Genomic DNA, 13688 nt, shown 5'->3' on the forward strand with positions numbered 1-13688 from the left:
TGCAAGCACTCCAGTAAAGGGGGCCCAGGTCCCAGCCCACCTCGACTCCAGCGTGTTGTTAGCACATGTGGCCTCACTGAGGTCTAGGGTGAATAATTTGTCTGCGAGCTTTGGAGACCCAGGGAGGAAACCCTTGCTCCCCGCGTTCTTTCTCGTTCTGCTCTGTGGCTTAATGGCTCCTCTTGCTTTGCAACAGATCTGCAACATGCTGAACGCCCCAGCGGATGAATACTTCACATTTCAGGTAACTGCCCTCTGCCAGGCCTCCCCTGTCAGTGCGGGGAGGGGGGCGGCACTGACCCTCTCCATACCCAGAGCCTGCCTTGTGCTCGGGGGTGACCAGGAGGCACACGCAAGGCTTATGTCCCACTCACCCTGGCTGGGCTGGTGGCCACCAAGTAGCACGTTCTTCAGGGAAAGGAGAAGAGGGGGGAGGAGAGAAGGGTGTTTGTCACCCCAGCATTTGGCGGGGGGGCTGCCACTTCTCCCACCCAGTGCCTAAACCAGCCCTGGCACGTCACAGGTGCTCAGTAAATGGTCTCTGCCTGAATGATTAGCTGGATACATCCTACCACCTGGGTTCAGCCCTTTGGAGGTTTCTCGGGCCCGTCCCGGAGGCTTATTGCCGCTGTTATCAGGAAAAGGAACTTCTTGTTGGGTTCTTGGGAGCCCCTCCTGCTGTCAGACTCTTGGTTTTATCTTTCCTCCTCCAACATCCAGAGATGCCCCTCCCCACCTGTCCCCTCTTCCACCCCCTCCCCACCTGACCATTGGCCCGGCAACCTCTCCTTTTCCTCCTTCTGGCCCTTGCCGTTCTGTGTCCTGTTTTAGCAGACATCCAGTTGGAGCCCAGCCCCAGTCGGGAGTGGAGATGGCCTTCCCAGTGGGGGCCACTAGCGTCCGTCTTCCGGTCTCACCCCGACACGCCCACAGAGCCCCATCTCTGCCCACGTGGCACAGCCGAAGCCGGCCTGGGGTGGGTGGGGTGAGGGGCGCGCCCTCAGCAGCAGGGGCCCCCAGGCCTGGGAAACCTGTGCTCACTCGCCAGTTACGGGGCAGGTTTCCTCCTGCTCTCTGCACTCCTCTCTGCTCACCACCGTGGAAGCGTGCAGACACCACATGGCGTTTGCTCTAGCTCTTTCCTCCTTGCCTCCGAAGGCCTAATTGTGACCACACTGTGCCCAGCCATGACCCCTCTGTTTATGGCAACTGGGTGCCAGGAAGGAGTGCACAGGCAGGAAAAAGGGACAAGGACTCTCTAAGGTGTCTGAACCTTAAGCAGTCATAGTCTGAACAGGGAGGGCAGGGAGCTGGCCCAGAAGAATCGGGCCGCGCTCAGAGGTTTGGGGGCCTGTGCTTTCTGTGTGTGTGGGGTCGTCGTGTGGCCCCCGTGGGAGCAGCCACACAAGGGCTCTGACGGCGCAGAGGAGGCTGGGCACCCACCTGGGGTAAACCTCCAGCCTATAGGAATTGGCCAGCTCCCTAGGAAACATCAGTGTAGTGCCCGTGAAAACATGCTTCTCAGGTCTCTGACTGTAGGAAGGATGACCATCAAATGGCTGCTGGGCTGGGAAACCCACTGTCCACGCAGAGGCTGCACTTCCTGTGGGCCGGGATACTAACACAGGCCAGTTCCTGGGAGATGCCAGACTCCTCTGACCAGCACTGTTGGTCCTAGGAATCCCCTTCAGCCCTGCAAACTCTTTCAGAACTGCCCTGTGGTCTAAGACACTCCCACCCAGCTCTCCATCCTTCCTTCTGTCCTTAGCCCTGGGGTCAGGACTGCATCTTTTTTCAAAAAATAAATTTATTTATTTTTGGCTGCATTGGGTCTTCGTTGCTGCGTGTGGGCTTTCTTCAGTTGTGGTGCGCGGGCTTCTCATTGCAGTGGCTTCTCTTGTTGCAGAGCACAGGCTCTAGGCATGCGGGCTTCAGTAGTTGTGGCTCATGGGCTCTAGAGCGCAGGTTTCAGTAGTTGTGGCATGCGGGCTCAGTAGTTGTGGCTCACAGGCTCTAGAGCACAGGCTCAGTAGTTGTGGCGCACAGGCTTAGTTGCTCCGTGGCATGTGGGGTCTTCCTGGACCGGGGCTTGAACCCGTGTCCCCTGCATTGGCAGGTGGATTCTTAACCACTGTGCCACCAGGGAAGCCCAGGACTGCATCTTGATGGGCTCTCAGCCTGTTTTCCCTCATAGGCATTGCCCCTGTGGATCATTCCAAAAGGCAGACTCAGGATAGGGTGCCCATCCTCCGTAAACCTCCACCCTGCTGGGCCTTCCCATTCTGTCCACCTGCTCGCACCCACCTCCATTCTCACTAGTCCCTCTTGCACCTGAGAAGTTTAATGAAAAAACCAATGATTCAAAGTGAACTGTGGTCAGAACAAACCTGCAAAGGCAATGATTCTCAAACTGCGTTTCTTGGGGGCAGGGTGTACATATTAGCTTCCTGTTGCTGCTGTAACAATTACCACTTAGTGGCTTAAAGCAACACAGCTGAGTTATCTTACGGTTCTGGAGTCGGAAGTCTAAAATGCGTCACACTGGGCTAAATCCAAGGTGCTGGCAGGACTGTGTTCCTTTCTAAAGGATCTCGGGGAGAACCTGCCTCCTTGTCTTTTCCAGCTTCTGGAGCTGCCTTGTCTCATGGCTCCCTTCCATCTTCAAAGCCAGCAGTCACATCGCCCTGACTTGGCTTCTGCTGTCATATCTCCTTCCCTGATTTTTGATTCCGACTCTCTTTTCTACTTTTAAGGATCCTTGTAATTACATTGGGTCCACCTGGAAAATCCAGGCTAATTTTCCTATTTTAAGATCAGCTGACTAACAACCTGAATTCCATCTGCTGGTTTAATGCGCCTTCCCCATTTAAAGTAACCTGTTCACAGATTCCAGGGATTAGGAAGTAGACGTCTTCAGGGTGTTCCTTGAAGTGGAGTAAGGGGCTCTTCAATTAACGTGAATCAAAGTGATCCCAATTCACAGAAGAAAAAGTACATAGAATTTTCTGTCTTAAGTTTTTGTCCTATTTCTCTTAAATCTTAAGTTCCTTCTATCACTTTTCTGTGAACAAGCTCTAACTTAATAGCAAGAGACATGAACATGAACAGGTACCAACTGAATACTGAAAAAACAGAGGCAGTCAGTAAAGCTTATTTTGGAAGCTTTTTAAAAATAAATACACAGGTGCTTACCTTGCACACAGGTAATATTTTCTGTTATTGATGTTGTCTCTCATCCTTGTGAGGATATAAGTATATAAATATTTCATAGTATTTTCCAAAAATGAAGACTTTGAGAACCACAGTGCACTGCTTTTTCTTTCCCCCAAAGCTTTGACCATTAGGAAGCATGAATTGAGGTTTGGTTTCTCTGCGTTTCATTCTAAGTATAAAGGCAAGCTCTTCAACTAATAAGCAGTTGTTTATTGAGCATCCCTTATATGCCCAGCACTGTCCTGTCACTTAGGTAGAATTGAACAGTTTATGAAACAGCTCTTTGGTAAGATTAGAAAATAGCCTCAGAGACAACAATCAGCAGTTCCAGAGCATTTGGAAATTATCTAAATGCTAAATTGTACAGTCAAGTCTAGAAGTGCTGATGGAATTCTGAAAAAGAAAAGTTCCATATGGGTGAAAAAAGAGAAGTCTTCAAGGGAGAGGTGAGACTTAGCCAGAGCCTCTGAGGATGACTAAATAAGCCGAGGACAGGCAGAAGAAGGAATAGCCTGGCCTGATGGGTGCTTGGCTACCTTTGCCTTGTTGCATGCTGTCCAGGTGCCACACCATGGTTCTCAGGCTTCGGAGGACTTTAGAATTACCTGGGGAGCCTATTTAAGATGCATGCCCAGAGATTATGAAACAAGCTAAAAAGAAAAAAATCTGTTGCCCTTGATCTTTGGGCAACACTTTGAGAAACACTGCTGAACTTCTGTGTCAGCATTCCCTACTAGACTGTTATCTTGAGCTTAGGGACTGTGATTTTTTTCACCTTTGCACCCCCAGCAGCTAGCCCAGGTCCTGAAACATCATGGGGCTTGACAGATGTTTACTAAGTGGAATCACACCACAGAACAAAAAACGATCTTGATGGGTCCGTCAGGAAAGCAGAAACCACACTAGGTATTTCAACAGAGATAATTTAATATAAGAATTTAGCTAAACAGGTTTTGGAGGACAGAAGAAATGAACAGGGAACACTGAGGTAACACAGGTAAATGCTTCCCATCCCTTGGGCTGGAGCGGGAGAGGTCAAAGAGAAGAGGGTAGGGTTGTCACAATACAGACACTTGGTTCTAGGACACTTAAATGTACTACAGCACTTTTATGGCTGTATAGTTCTAGCCGTGTTCTGATACAACATAGGAATTGTGCATCTAACACCCCGCAATTATTCTTTCTTTAAACTGAAAATAACCAAGTGGGGAATAGTGAGGGCTATAGTGGCTATAAAGGGGTAGGGCAAGGGAGCCCCGTGATGATGGATTAGTTCTCTATCTTGGTTCTAGGGGAGGTTGCACATATCTACCTATGTGATGAGTTGGCATAGAAACACTCCTGCCTACCCCCGCACGTCCACAAATACATATAAATCTGGTGAAATCTGAATAAGCTCCATGGGTCGTACCAATATGTATTCCCTGGTTTTGTTAGTGTACCATAGTGACACAAGATGTTATCACGGGGAAGACTGGGTAAAGGGTACATGGGACTTCTCTGTACATTTCTTCTGCAACCTCCTGTGTACCTATAGTTATTTCAAAAAAAAAAAAGTTAAAAAAATAACCTTAGTGTCTTTATCGTTTGTAGAAAGGACCTGTAGATGAGACTGGTTGGGTCATTAAAAACGTCTTGTCCCTGCCTATTGTCAACAAGAAGGAAGACATCGTGGGTGTAGCTACATTTTACAACAGAAAGGATGGAAAGCCTTTCGATGAGTATGATGAACACATCACTGAGGTAAGCGCAATTATAAACTAATGGAGGTAGATGAAATGCATGAAATAATAGAAGATGCATAATTATTTGTTATTCTGGAATGATGTTTCTGAAGGGCAATTAAGACGTGAGTCACACATGGTTGCAGTCAGTATATTGTTATTGTGTCATTTCTGTTTCCTGACTTCCGTAAACTGTACCGTTTTCCACCAAAGTGTGAACTTTTGGCTTAATCAAAATTCTTTTCAGTACTAGGGAATTGGGGAAAGGTCTCTCTCTCCTTTCTCCCTACTCCCCTTCTATCACCTCTCACCCTTGCTGCCACCTCCAGCCCTCTCTGATTTTCAGGTCACACTTTATCTACTGGATTTTTGTAATTCCGCTCCTCTAATAAAGTATTCACGGTGCATGGAGCACTTTGAAAAGCAAGGGCTTAGCCAATTTTATTGTCTGGCTCTGATTATTGTACTTTTTCTTTTTTTTTTCTTAGATTAAAACAAGGAACTGGGTTGTTGATGGTGGAAGGGAGATTGATTGATAGGAAAGCACGCAAACTGTTGCCTCCGAATCATTTTTTCTTTAGGTTTAGAGAATCGAATCACATTCTATCTATTTCAGACTCTCACACAGTTTCTCGGATGGTCTCTTTTAAATACTGACACCTATGAGAAAATGAATAAACTGGTAAACAGAAAGGACATAGCCCAGGAAATGCTCATGAACCACACCAAAGCTACTCCTGATGAAATCAAGTCCATTTTGGTAAGTGAGGAATTCGTCCTGTGACATTAGATGCTATCTAACCATGGCCTCTGGAATTCGCCTAATTACCCGGAGGTCTGACAAATGAGAATAGGTTTAGTCCCGGGCTAAGGAGGGGAGAAACAAAGAAGGAGGGGTTGGGGGGAACTTGAGTGGTCCACAGTACACAGAGCCTTACTGAATTTCCAGGCTGCTTGGTTGGAATAGCACTTTGTTAAAAATAGCTCTGTAGGAGCTGGGGTAGTGAGGTCTAGATTCAAGAGTGTTAGCAAGGAAAAAAATATTTCTAGGGAGCGAAATGTCAGCTGTTGCCGTATAATGCTGTATAACAACCATAACCTCTCAGTGGTATATGATAATAAGCATTTCTTTCTCACTTATGAGTTTATGGGTTGACCAGATTTCAACTAATCTTGGTTGGGCTGGGCTCCAAGCTGTGTGTCTGGTTTGCTTTCTGCGTCTATCATCCTTGATCAGCAGCTACCTGATAGATGTTCTTCTCATGGTGATGACAAGTACAAGAGAGCAAGCCCAGCTGTGCAAGCTCGTTTCAATTCTTTCCTCACATCAAATTCACTAAAATTTTCAAGGTACAAACATGACCAAGATCAGCATCATGGATGATTGGAGAGCAAGTAGATATTCGCTAACAGCGTTCTAATCACCACCAGATGAAGGGAAACTATAACACACCCACTGTCTCTATTCCTTTATTTCAAAAGCTTTCAGAGTGTGTTTGGATGTAGTTTTCCTGGGGTGTTTTTGTTTGTCGGCTTGGTTGGTTGGTTGGTTTTGGTTTTGCTGGGTGGTTTGAGACTTAAAAGAAATTTGATTTGAGAGTTTGAGATGTTGAAGATGAAAATGTCTGGGGAGAATAAAGGGAACTTGCTATAAACTAAAGAAAAACAGATGTAAGCCATTCATTTTTCTTGCCTACATGCAAACAACCGACGTCTCCCTCACCCTGTCCCTCTCTCTCTCTTTTTTTGAGACAGCTACTGTTACATTTTGGGGAGAAAAGAGAGATTAATTAATTTTTAGAGAAAATTCTAAATAATCAAGTGCTATAGATCTTCTTTGTATCCAGAATGCATCTTTCATGGAACTCATTACAACATAGTTTATTTTAACTGATTTTAAGAGTAAAGGAATCAGATAGAAATCAACTTTATAGCAATTTCACACCTCCTTTGCTTTTACATTTTAGAAATTTAAAGAGAAGTTAAATATAGATGTAATTGAAGACTGTGAAGAAAACCAACTTGTCACAATTTTGGTAAGTGTTTTACTTCTATCCTTAATGCCTTTTAAATAAAATATAGTAGGACACTTGTTCTCATTTTTCAAGTTAGTGTTGAGTTTCCTCTTCTCTGGCACCTTTCAAAGCTAAAAAGGAAAGAGATTTCTTCTACAGAGTGATCTTCTGGGTCCTTGCTTTTCTTTCTGTTTGTCCCCTACAGTACAATCCACAAAGGTAATTTAGAATCATAGTTAAACTAGATTACTGCATAAGGGAATGCAGGCACAGACTCTAGGGGTAGCATGGCCTGGTTTATTTTAATAGCTCTGGATTACAGCATGGCCACCCTGGAAGACACGGCAGATTACAATAGAAGGTAGATAGACCCTTGGAGGCACCATTATCATCTGCCATTGCTAGCTTCTCTTCTGGATCCTGGAGGAATTCAGTTCTTTCCTATTGTTGCCATTGGGTCACCCCTATTATATCTAGTTGAAATAACTTCTCTTCTAGTCATTAAGCTTGTATTTTGTTGTGTCTACTGTTTAAACCCACCCAAACACATGTTCTACAATCAACTGTTAAACCCATCCAGTAAGTTTTTAATTTCAGAGATTATCTTTTTCAGTTCTAGAATGTATATTTAATTCTTTTTTTTAAAGATTCCAACTCTGTGCTAAAACTTTCCATCATTTAGGGCTTCCCTGGTGGCGCAGTGGTTGAGAGTCTGCCTGCCAATGCAGGGGACATGGGTTCGTGCCCCGGCCTGGGAAGATCCCACATGCCGCGGAGCGGCTGGGCCCGTGAGCCATGGCCACTGAGCCTGCGCGTCCGGAGCCTGTGCTCCGCAGCGGGAGAGGCCACAACAGTGAGAGGCCCGCGTACCGCAAAAAAAAAACCAAAACAAAACAAAACTTTCCATCATTTAATCTACTTTATCTATCTTCTTAAATTTATTCACATAGTGATTTTGAATTCTCCATCTAGATACCTGAATCACCTATGTGTCTGGTTCTACTGTCTATTTTTACTCTTGGGTTTTAGTCATTTGATCATTTTAAAGCATACTTCATAGTTTTTAAATTGAAAACCAGACACTGTGGGTTAGGATTTGTAGGGGCTCTGGGTGATATTATCTTTCTGTTCAAAGGGTTAGAGTTTCTTCTGGCAGGTGAAGGAGTTGGTTTTAGATTTTGTTAGGGGTGGTCTATTTCAGTTTTGCTCTTGCTACTAGGGTAGAGCCCTTATTTCTAGAGCGTGGCCCTTCTGGGATCCCAATTAAGAACCTGGGATTACCAAGGCCCCTAGACCTTGAATTTCAGAGGCTTGAATACAATCTGCTCGAAATTGAAATAATATCACACTTATTTCCCTCCCTAACTACCTCATCCTGTTTTCCACTGCCCCTTTACAATCCATGACATATGTTCTTCTTTCTGAACTAAGATTACTGAATATCTCACCTTCCACATTCCCATTTTTATGGGCTCTGTCCTCCCATCCTGGCCCTTGGCTGTACCACCACAGAGCCAGTGGCCTGTGACCCCCTTTTGAGGGATCTGCTCCCACTTTTATGTCTTCATGTCACTTGAGGCTCTTCCTCCTTCTCTCACTCTCTCTGGCTTTACCTCTGAGCACTTTCCTCTCACACTTGGCCCAGAAGATGACTCCTTCTCCTCATTTACCCCCAACAAAACTTATCTTCTTGTAAAAAAAAAAAAAGCTTTAATTGACATCCATGACATGTTGGAAATTTTCTAGTTCTGTGTTTAGAGGAGGAAGGGTCTTATGATGGAGAAGCAATAAAATGGGCAAAGAACCAGTAGCTTTACAATAAAACAGCCTATTTTGAATGTAAAATGTGCTTTAAGCTCATCCCAAATCATTGCCGCATAAAACTTAACTCAAGAAACAACCATATTTCAGAGGGGTTCTCCAAAACTATTGGCATAATTTCCAAGCTACATAAATATTTATGCATCTCCACTTAACCATGATTTTCTGCAGGGATGCATTTTAACTCTCAGTTCAGGGAAGGTGTGGCCCTCTTTTATAGGTATAACAGCAGGTGCACGTTGCTGGGCTGGGAAGCACTGAGGTAGCAGTGCAGTGACTTGGGCAAAGGAAGTAGGGAAAGTCGTCGTCCCATCTTCCCCTCTGCTTCCCAGGACATTTCAGTTCACTCGCGGATGCCCTGCAGCTCACGTTTACCAGACCATGGGAGATGAGGACAGGGCGTCCCAGAGAAGTACCTCATTCAGTCCTCCTTCATTCCGTTTTGTTTTTCATTCATTCAGTAATTACTGAAATGTCCTATGATACAAGGAACCGTTAAGCCTCGAGGGCAAAAGATAGTGTGGTCTGGTTTTCACCTGGTTCAAGAAGCCGCCTGTTTATTAGGGAGACAAAAAATACAAGCAGTGACACTGCCTTGAATGAATGGGTTCACAGGGTGTGAGCACCAAGGGCCCTGGGGAGGATAAGGGCCTGATTCTACTCACAGAAGATGATAGACTGCAAGATGAGGCCATGGCATGGAGGCCTGCAGGGAAAGCAGGAATCGGCTGGGCAGAGATTGACAATGGGGGCTTGGAGATGGCTGGAGATGGGAAGGGGAAGCAGGACAGTGCAGACCAGGGCGTGGGGACACAGGAGACCGAAGACAGCTGGGTATGGCTGGAGCCCCAGTGAGCGGAAGAGGGGAGCAGCCCGTGAGGCCTGGCAGGGCGGTGGGACGAGACCATGGCAGCCTGGCACACTGGGACCTGCAAAGGGACCTGATCAGATACCCAGGGGCTTCTTCCCGGAGCAGAGGGAGTCAGCCAGCCGGGATGCAGCAGGTGGGTGGCGCCATGTTATGGCACGTGGGGTGGCAGCAGCCTCCCCGCTCTCATTCCGCCTCAGCTGTGGGTTCCTTCAGGGAGGGGAAGACCAGCCTTTGGGGCCTGAGTTCCTACTTATCAGATGAATCAAAAGCCTTTATTTCTATCAGCCTCTCTGTATCACTGCTGCATGACTGCTGGTTTTCAAAACCTGTGATTGCCATATTGTAGTATTGTTTTATCGGTTCACCTGTAGCTGTAAATGGGGGCTGGGAGTCATAATTCTGAGAACTTCTTACTTTGTTTCCTGCTGAAATGCGCGTTTACGCTTTAGTGTGACTGACCTGATAACGCGTTAAAAAGCATTTTCACGTTTGATCTTTACATAATACTCTGGGAACAGCAGGACTGAGGCGACCTCCAGCAGGGAGTTTCTGGGCATTGGGCACCCCCCACCGTACCCCATAATTCTTAGTCTGATTTTTTAAAAGATGTGCTTATTTTTTGTCTCTCCCCACGAGAACGTGTGTTTCAGGGGCAGTGACAATGCCTGCTTTCTTCATTGCTTTATCCATAATGCCTACAACACAGATAGGAACCAATAAATGTTTGTTGAATGAATAAAAATGAATGCAGAAAAAGAGCCCCTTTGGGCAAGGAATCTGGGAGGGTCTGGAGAGAGAGAAAGTGATGAGAAGGCTTTGGCAGAGGACGCAGGAGGTCCTGTGAGAAGGGAGTTTTGTGAAGTGTTACTAGGGGCCATGAGTTGAATCCCCTCTAATTTTCTTTGACACATGCAAATAAAATTGGCACTGCTTTTTCATTAAAACAACAAAGACAAAAATGTTACTCTTGTCACTCCCATTCACAGATGAGAACATTGACGTATTGGGTAGCATCTTACGGAAAATCCCGAACGAACCTTTTGGCCAACCCAATAGCTAATACCAACCCAGAACTGAATGCTAGTCTCCTGGCTCCAAGCCATAGCTTTGTAGGAGAGAGATCTCTGCCTAAAGTGACAGTCTGAGAGTGGCCTTGAGGAGAAGCGGGCACAGGAGGACCAGGAAGTTCCCTGAAGAGAAGGGCAAGGGTTTGAGGGGCCAGCCCAGACTCGGGGGTTAGGGGAACAGAAACCATAATTGTACTTAAAAGAGCCATATACCATTTGGTGTTGACATTTGTACAAATAGAGCATGAATCATTCTCTGGGAAACCTTGAACTTACTGAGGGACGTGATCTTAGCACAGTATTAAGGATTTATAATGGGCTCAGTAAATACCCACTGAACTGAATTGCTCCTGCATCTGCTGGACCCACACAGCCCTCGCCTGCTTCTCTCCTCCCGTGGGACTGTCTCTGACCTGCCTTCTACCAGATCAGCTGAATACACAGCCCTCCAGAGTCTCTCCTCCTTCAGTTCCCCCAGCCTGCCTGCAATTTCTCCCAGCCCTGGCACTGACTCTGTGCTCTGGGAATGTTCTAAGCTCTCACCTTTCACTGGTCTGTATTTTATAACCATTTTAGTAAGTTAAATTCCTTAAGGCCAAGATGCATATTTTTATCTCCCAAGCCATGTCAATATTCATGGGACTAATTCACTGTTTTTTCACCTAGTCCTAAATCCTGACAGGGGGGTGGGTTAAATGAGATGTCTGCAAGTGTACCAGTACACTGCGGGCCATTCATTCATTCATTCACTCAACAAACATTTACCAAGCACCTCCATGGGACAGGCCCTGCAGGTTCTGAGATACCACAGCAAATAAAACAGACCAGATCCCATCCTTATGGAGCCCACAGACGAGTAGGAAAGCATCACTGAATAGGTAAAGATAATACGATAGAATCGAATTAAGCCATCGTTTACTGTTTACTGAATATTTCTGGAATGGAAAAAAGTTGAGTATTGAAAATGGGTTAGGCTGCTGCAAGTAAACATTTTATCTTGCATCAGAGAAAGAAAATAGCCACTGGGGTCTGATTTAGAATTGGATGCCATCACTTAGCACGCTTCTTAGTATAGCTGGGCCTCAGTTTCACCGTCTGGAAACTGAGGATCATTGTGTAGGTTTGTTAGGATAATAAGGCATAACCCAGTATTGGGCAAGTAGAGGCTCAGTGAATTGCATGTGGCATCCTTTTATTGTAATTTTGTTTTATGTCCAATGTCGGGTATATCAGACTAAAATGAAATAAATGAATGTAATCTGGAACACTTGGTCCTTGTTTCAACAGAAAGAGGACCTACCAGACCCACAGGCCGTAGACCTGTATGAATTCCGCTTCAGCGACTTCCCCATCACAGAGCACGAACTGATTAAGTGTGGACTTCGGCTGTTTCTTGAAATAAATGTGGTGGAGAAATTCAAAGTACCTGTAGAGGTCAGATGGTATTTAATTTAAAATGCTGTGATTCTGTGGCTGTACTCCACTAAAATTTCCTGTGGTTCAGAAGATTCCCTGCAGTGTGGATTTTAAATTATCATTAACTTCTTCAGTTTGTCCACTTAAACCCTGTAAACAAGGCCAACCTATCTTTTCAGATAAGGTTGTCACAGACCTTCTTAACCTTTAGAATTCTACTCCAAAGTCTGAGTGGTGTTGTCTTCTTTGGTGGCAGGTTCTCACCAGATGGATGTACACGGTGAGGAAGGGGTACCGTGCCGTCACTTACCACAACTGGCGACACGGGTTCAATGTGGGGCAGACAATGTTCACTTTGCTGATGGTAGGTACAGAGCCTGTGAATCGTGATAAACCTGTGCATCTCCCTCCTGAGTGTGGTGAGAAATGGATACAGTCCGTCACTTTAGATCAGTAATTTTGGAATTCATGGATACAGTCCCATAAACCCCCAACCCCCCCTGGAGATGATGCCAGGGTACGTGGGTATCCCTGGGCGTTTGGCTGAATTATCACTCTGACACTCGTGTCCTTATATCCATAAAGGAAAATTCAGTTACCTGCTGGGTTTGTAACTGCCCAGAATGAGCTACAGTCCTCAAGAAATAAAGCCAGCTTGCTCTAAAAACACAGCAGACCCCCTTCTCCATTGCAGGCCGGCCTCACTGCACATGCTGCGGAGGTGCATTAATCCAAGTAAATATGTACGTCTATGTTTTTAGACAGGAAGACTGAAGAAATACTACACGGATCTTGAAGCCTTTGCCATGCTTGCTGCTGCCTTCTGCCATGACATTGACCACAGAGGCACCAATAACTTGTATCAGATGAAGTAAGTGAACACATGTGGCCACATCAACGTGTTCTGGTGCCCCCCCGCCTTATTTGTAAACGCCTTCACTCCTTCTTTTTTCAACTTTGTTTCATCAAAGTATTGAATTCATACATTAAAGAGCATTGATCTTTGGCGTACACCTGTACACACCTGGGTAGCACCCCACCAGCTCAAGCTAGAGAACATTTTTTCCTGGGCTGACTACTCTCACGTCCCTGGTCCTTGTACTTCCACCAACTGACCTTCAGCTGACCTTGCATCTTAACATCATCCCCATCTTCCTCTCTTGCCCAAGAAAAGAAGTGCAATTATAAGGGTACAGGCCCTCAGCTCAGACAGATTTGGATTTATTGGGTTCACAAGTTATTTAAACTTTCTAAGCTTCGAGTTCCTCATTGGGAAAATAATAATTATAGTAATGGTACCTAACACTTAAGGTCGTTGTAAAGATTAAATGAGATATATATAAGGCACTCAGCTCATGGTTGGCTCTTGGCAGTTAATAATTATTAAGTATTATTATTATTACTGTTATTGTGTCATTGGCACTTTTCAAAATTCATCAGCAATGCCATAGCCAGCCTAACTCCTTGATAGTGACATTTAAGAAGCTCTGTCTGCCTTGGCCACACTGTATCTTCATCTGTGACACATGACCTACCCCTCTCCAGAGGTACCAGAGGGAGT

General features: G+C 45.5%; 1 protein-coding gene across 3 annotated transcripts in view; it reads left to right on the forward strand.

The window, feature by feature from the left end:
* Positions 1-13688, forward strand: part of PDE6C (phosphodiesterase 6C) — a 75662-nt gene that overhangs the window by 35848 nt on the left and 26126 nt on the right. For all 3 annotated transcript variants that reach the window (XM_049696729.1, XM_049696727.1, XM_049696728.1), the window contains 7 exons: positions 197-244; positions 4807-4956; positions 5554-5697; positions 6905-6973; positions 11999-12145; positions 12384-12491; positions 12889-12998. In XM_049696729.1, coding sequence (XP_049552686.1) covers positions 197-244; positions 4807-4956; positions 5554-5697; positions 6905-6973; positions 11999-12145; positions 12384-12491; positions 12889-12998 — 776 coding nt within the window. The remainder of the gene's footprint in view (positions 1-196; positions 245-4806; positions 4957-5553; positions 5698-6904; positions 6974-11998; positions 12146-12383; positions 12492-12888; positions 12999-13688) is intronic.

The sequence above is a fragment of the Orcinus orca genome, chromosome 14 (assembly GCF_937001465.1).
Source record: "Orcinus orca chromosome 14, mOrcOrc1.1, whole genome shotgun sequence".
Classification (NCBI taxonomy): Eukaryota; Metazoa; Chordata; class Mammalia; order Artiodactyla; family Delphinidae; genus Orcinus; species Orcinus orca.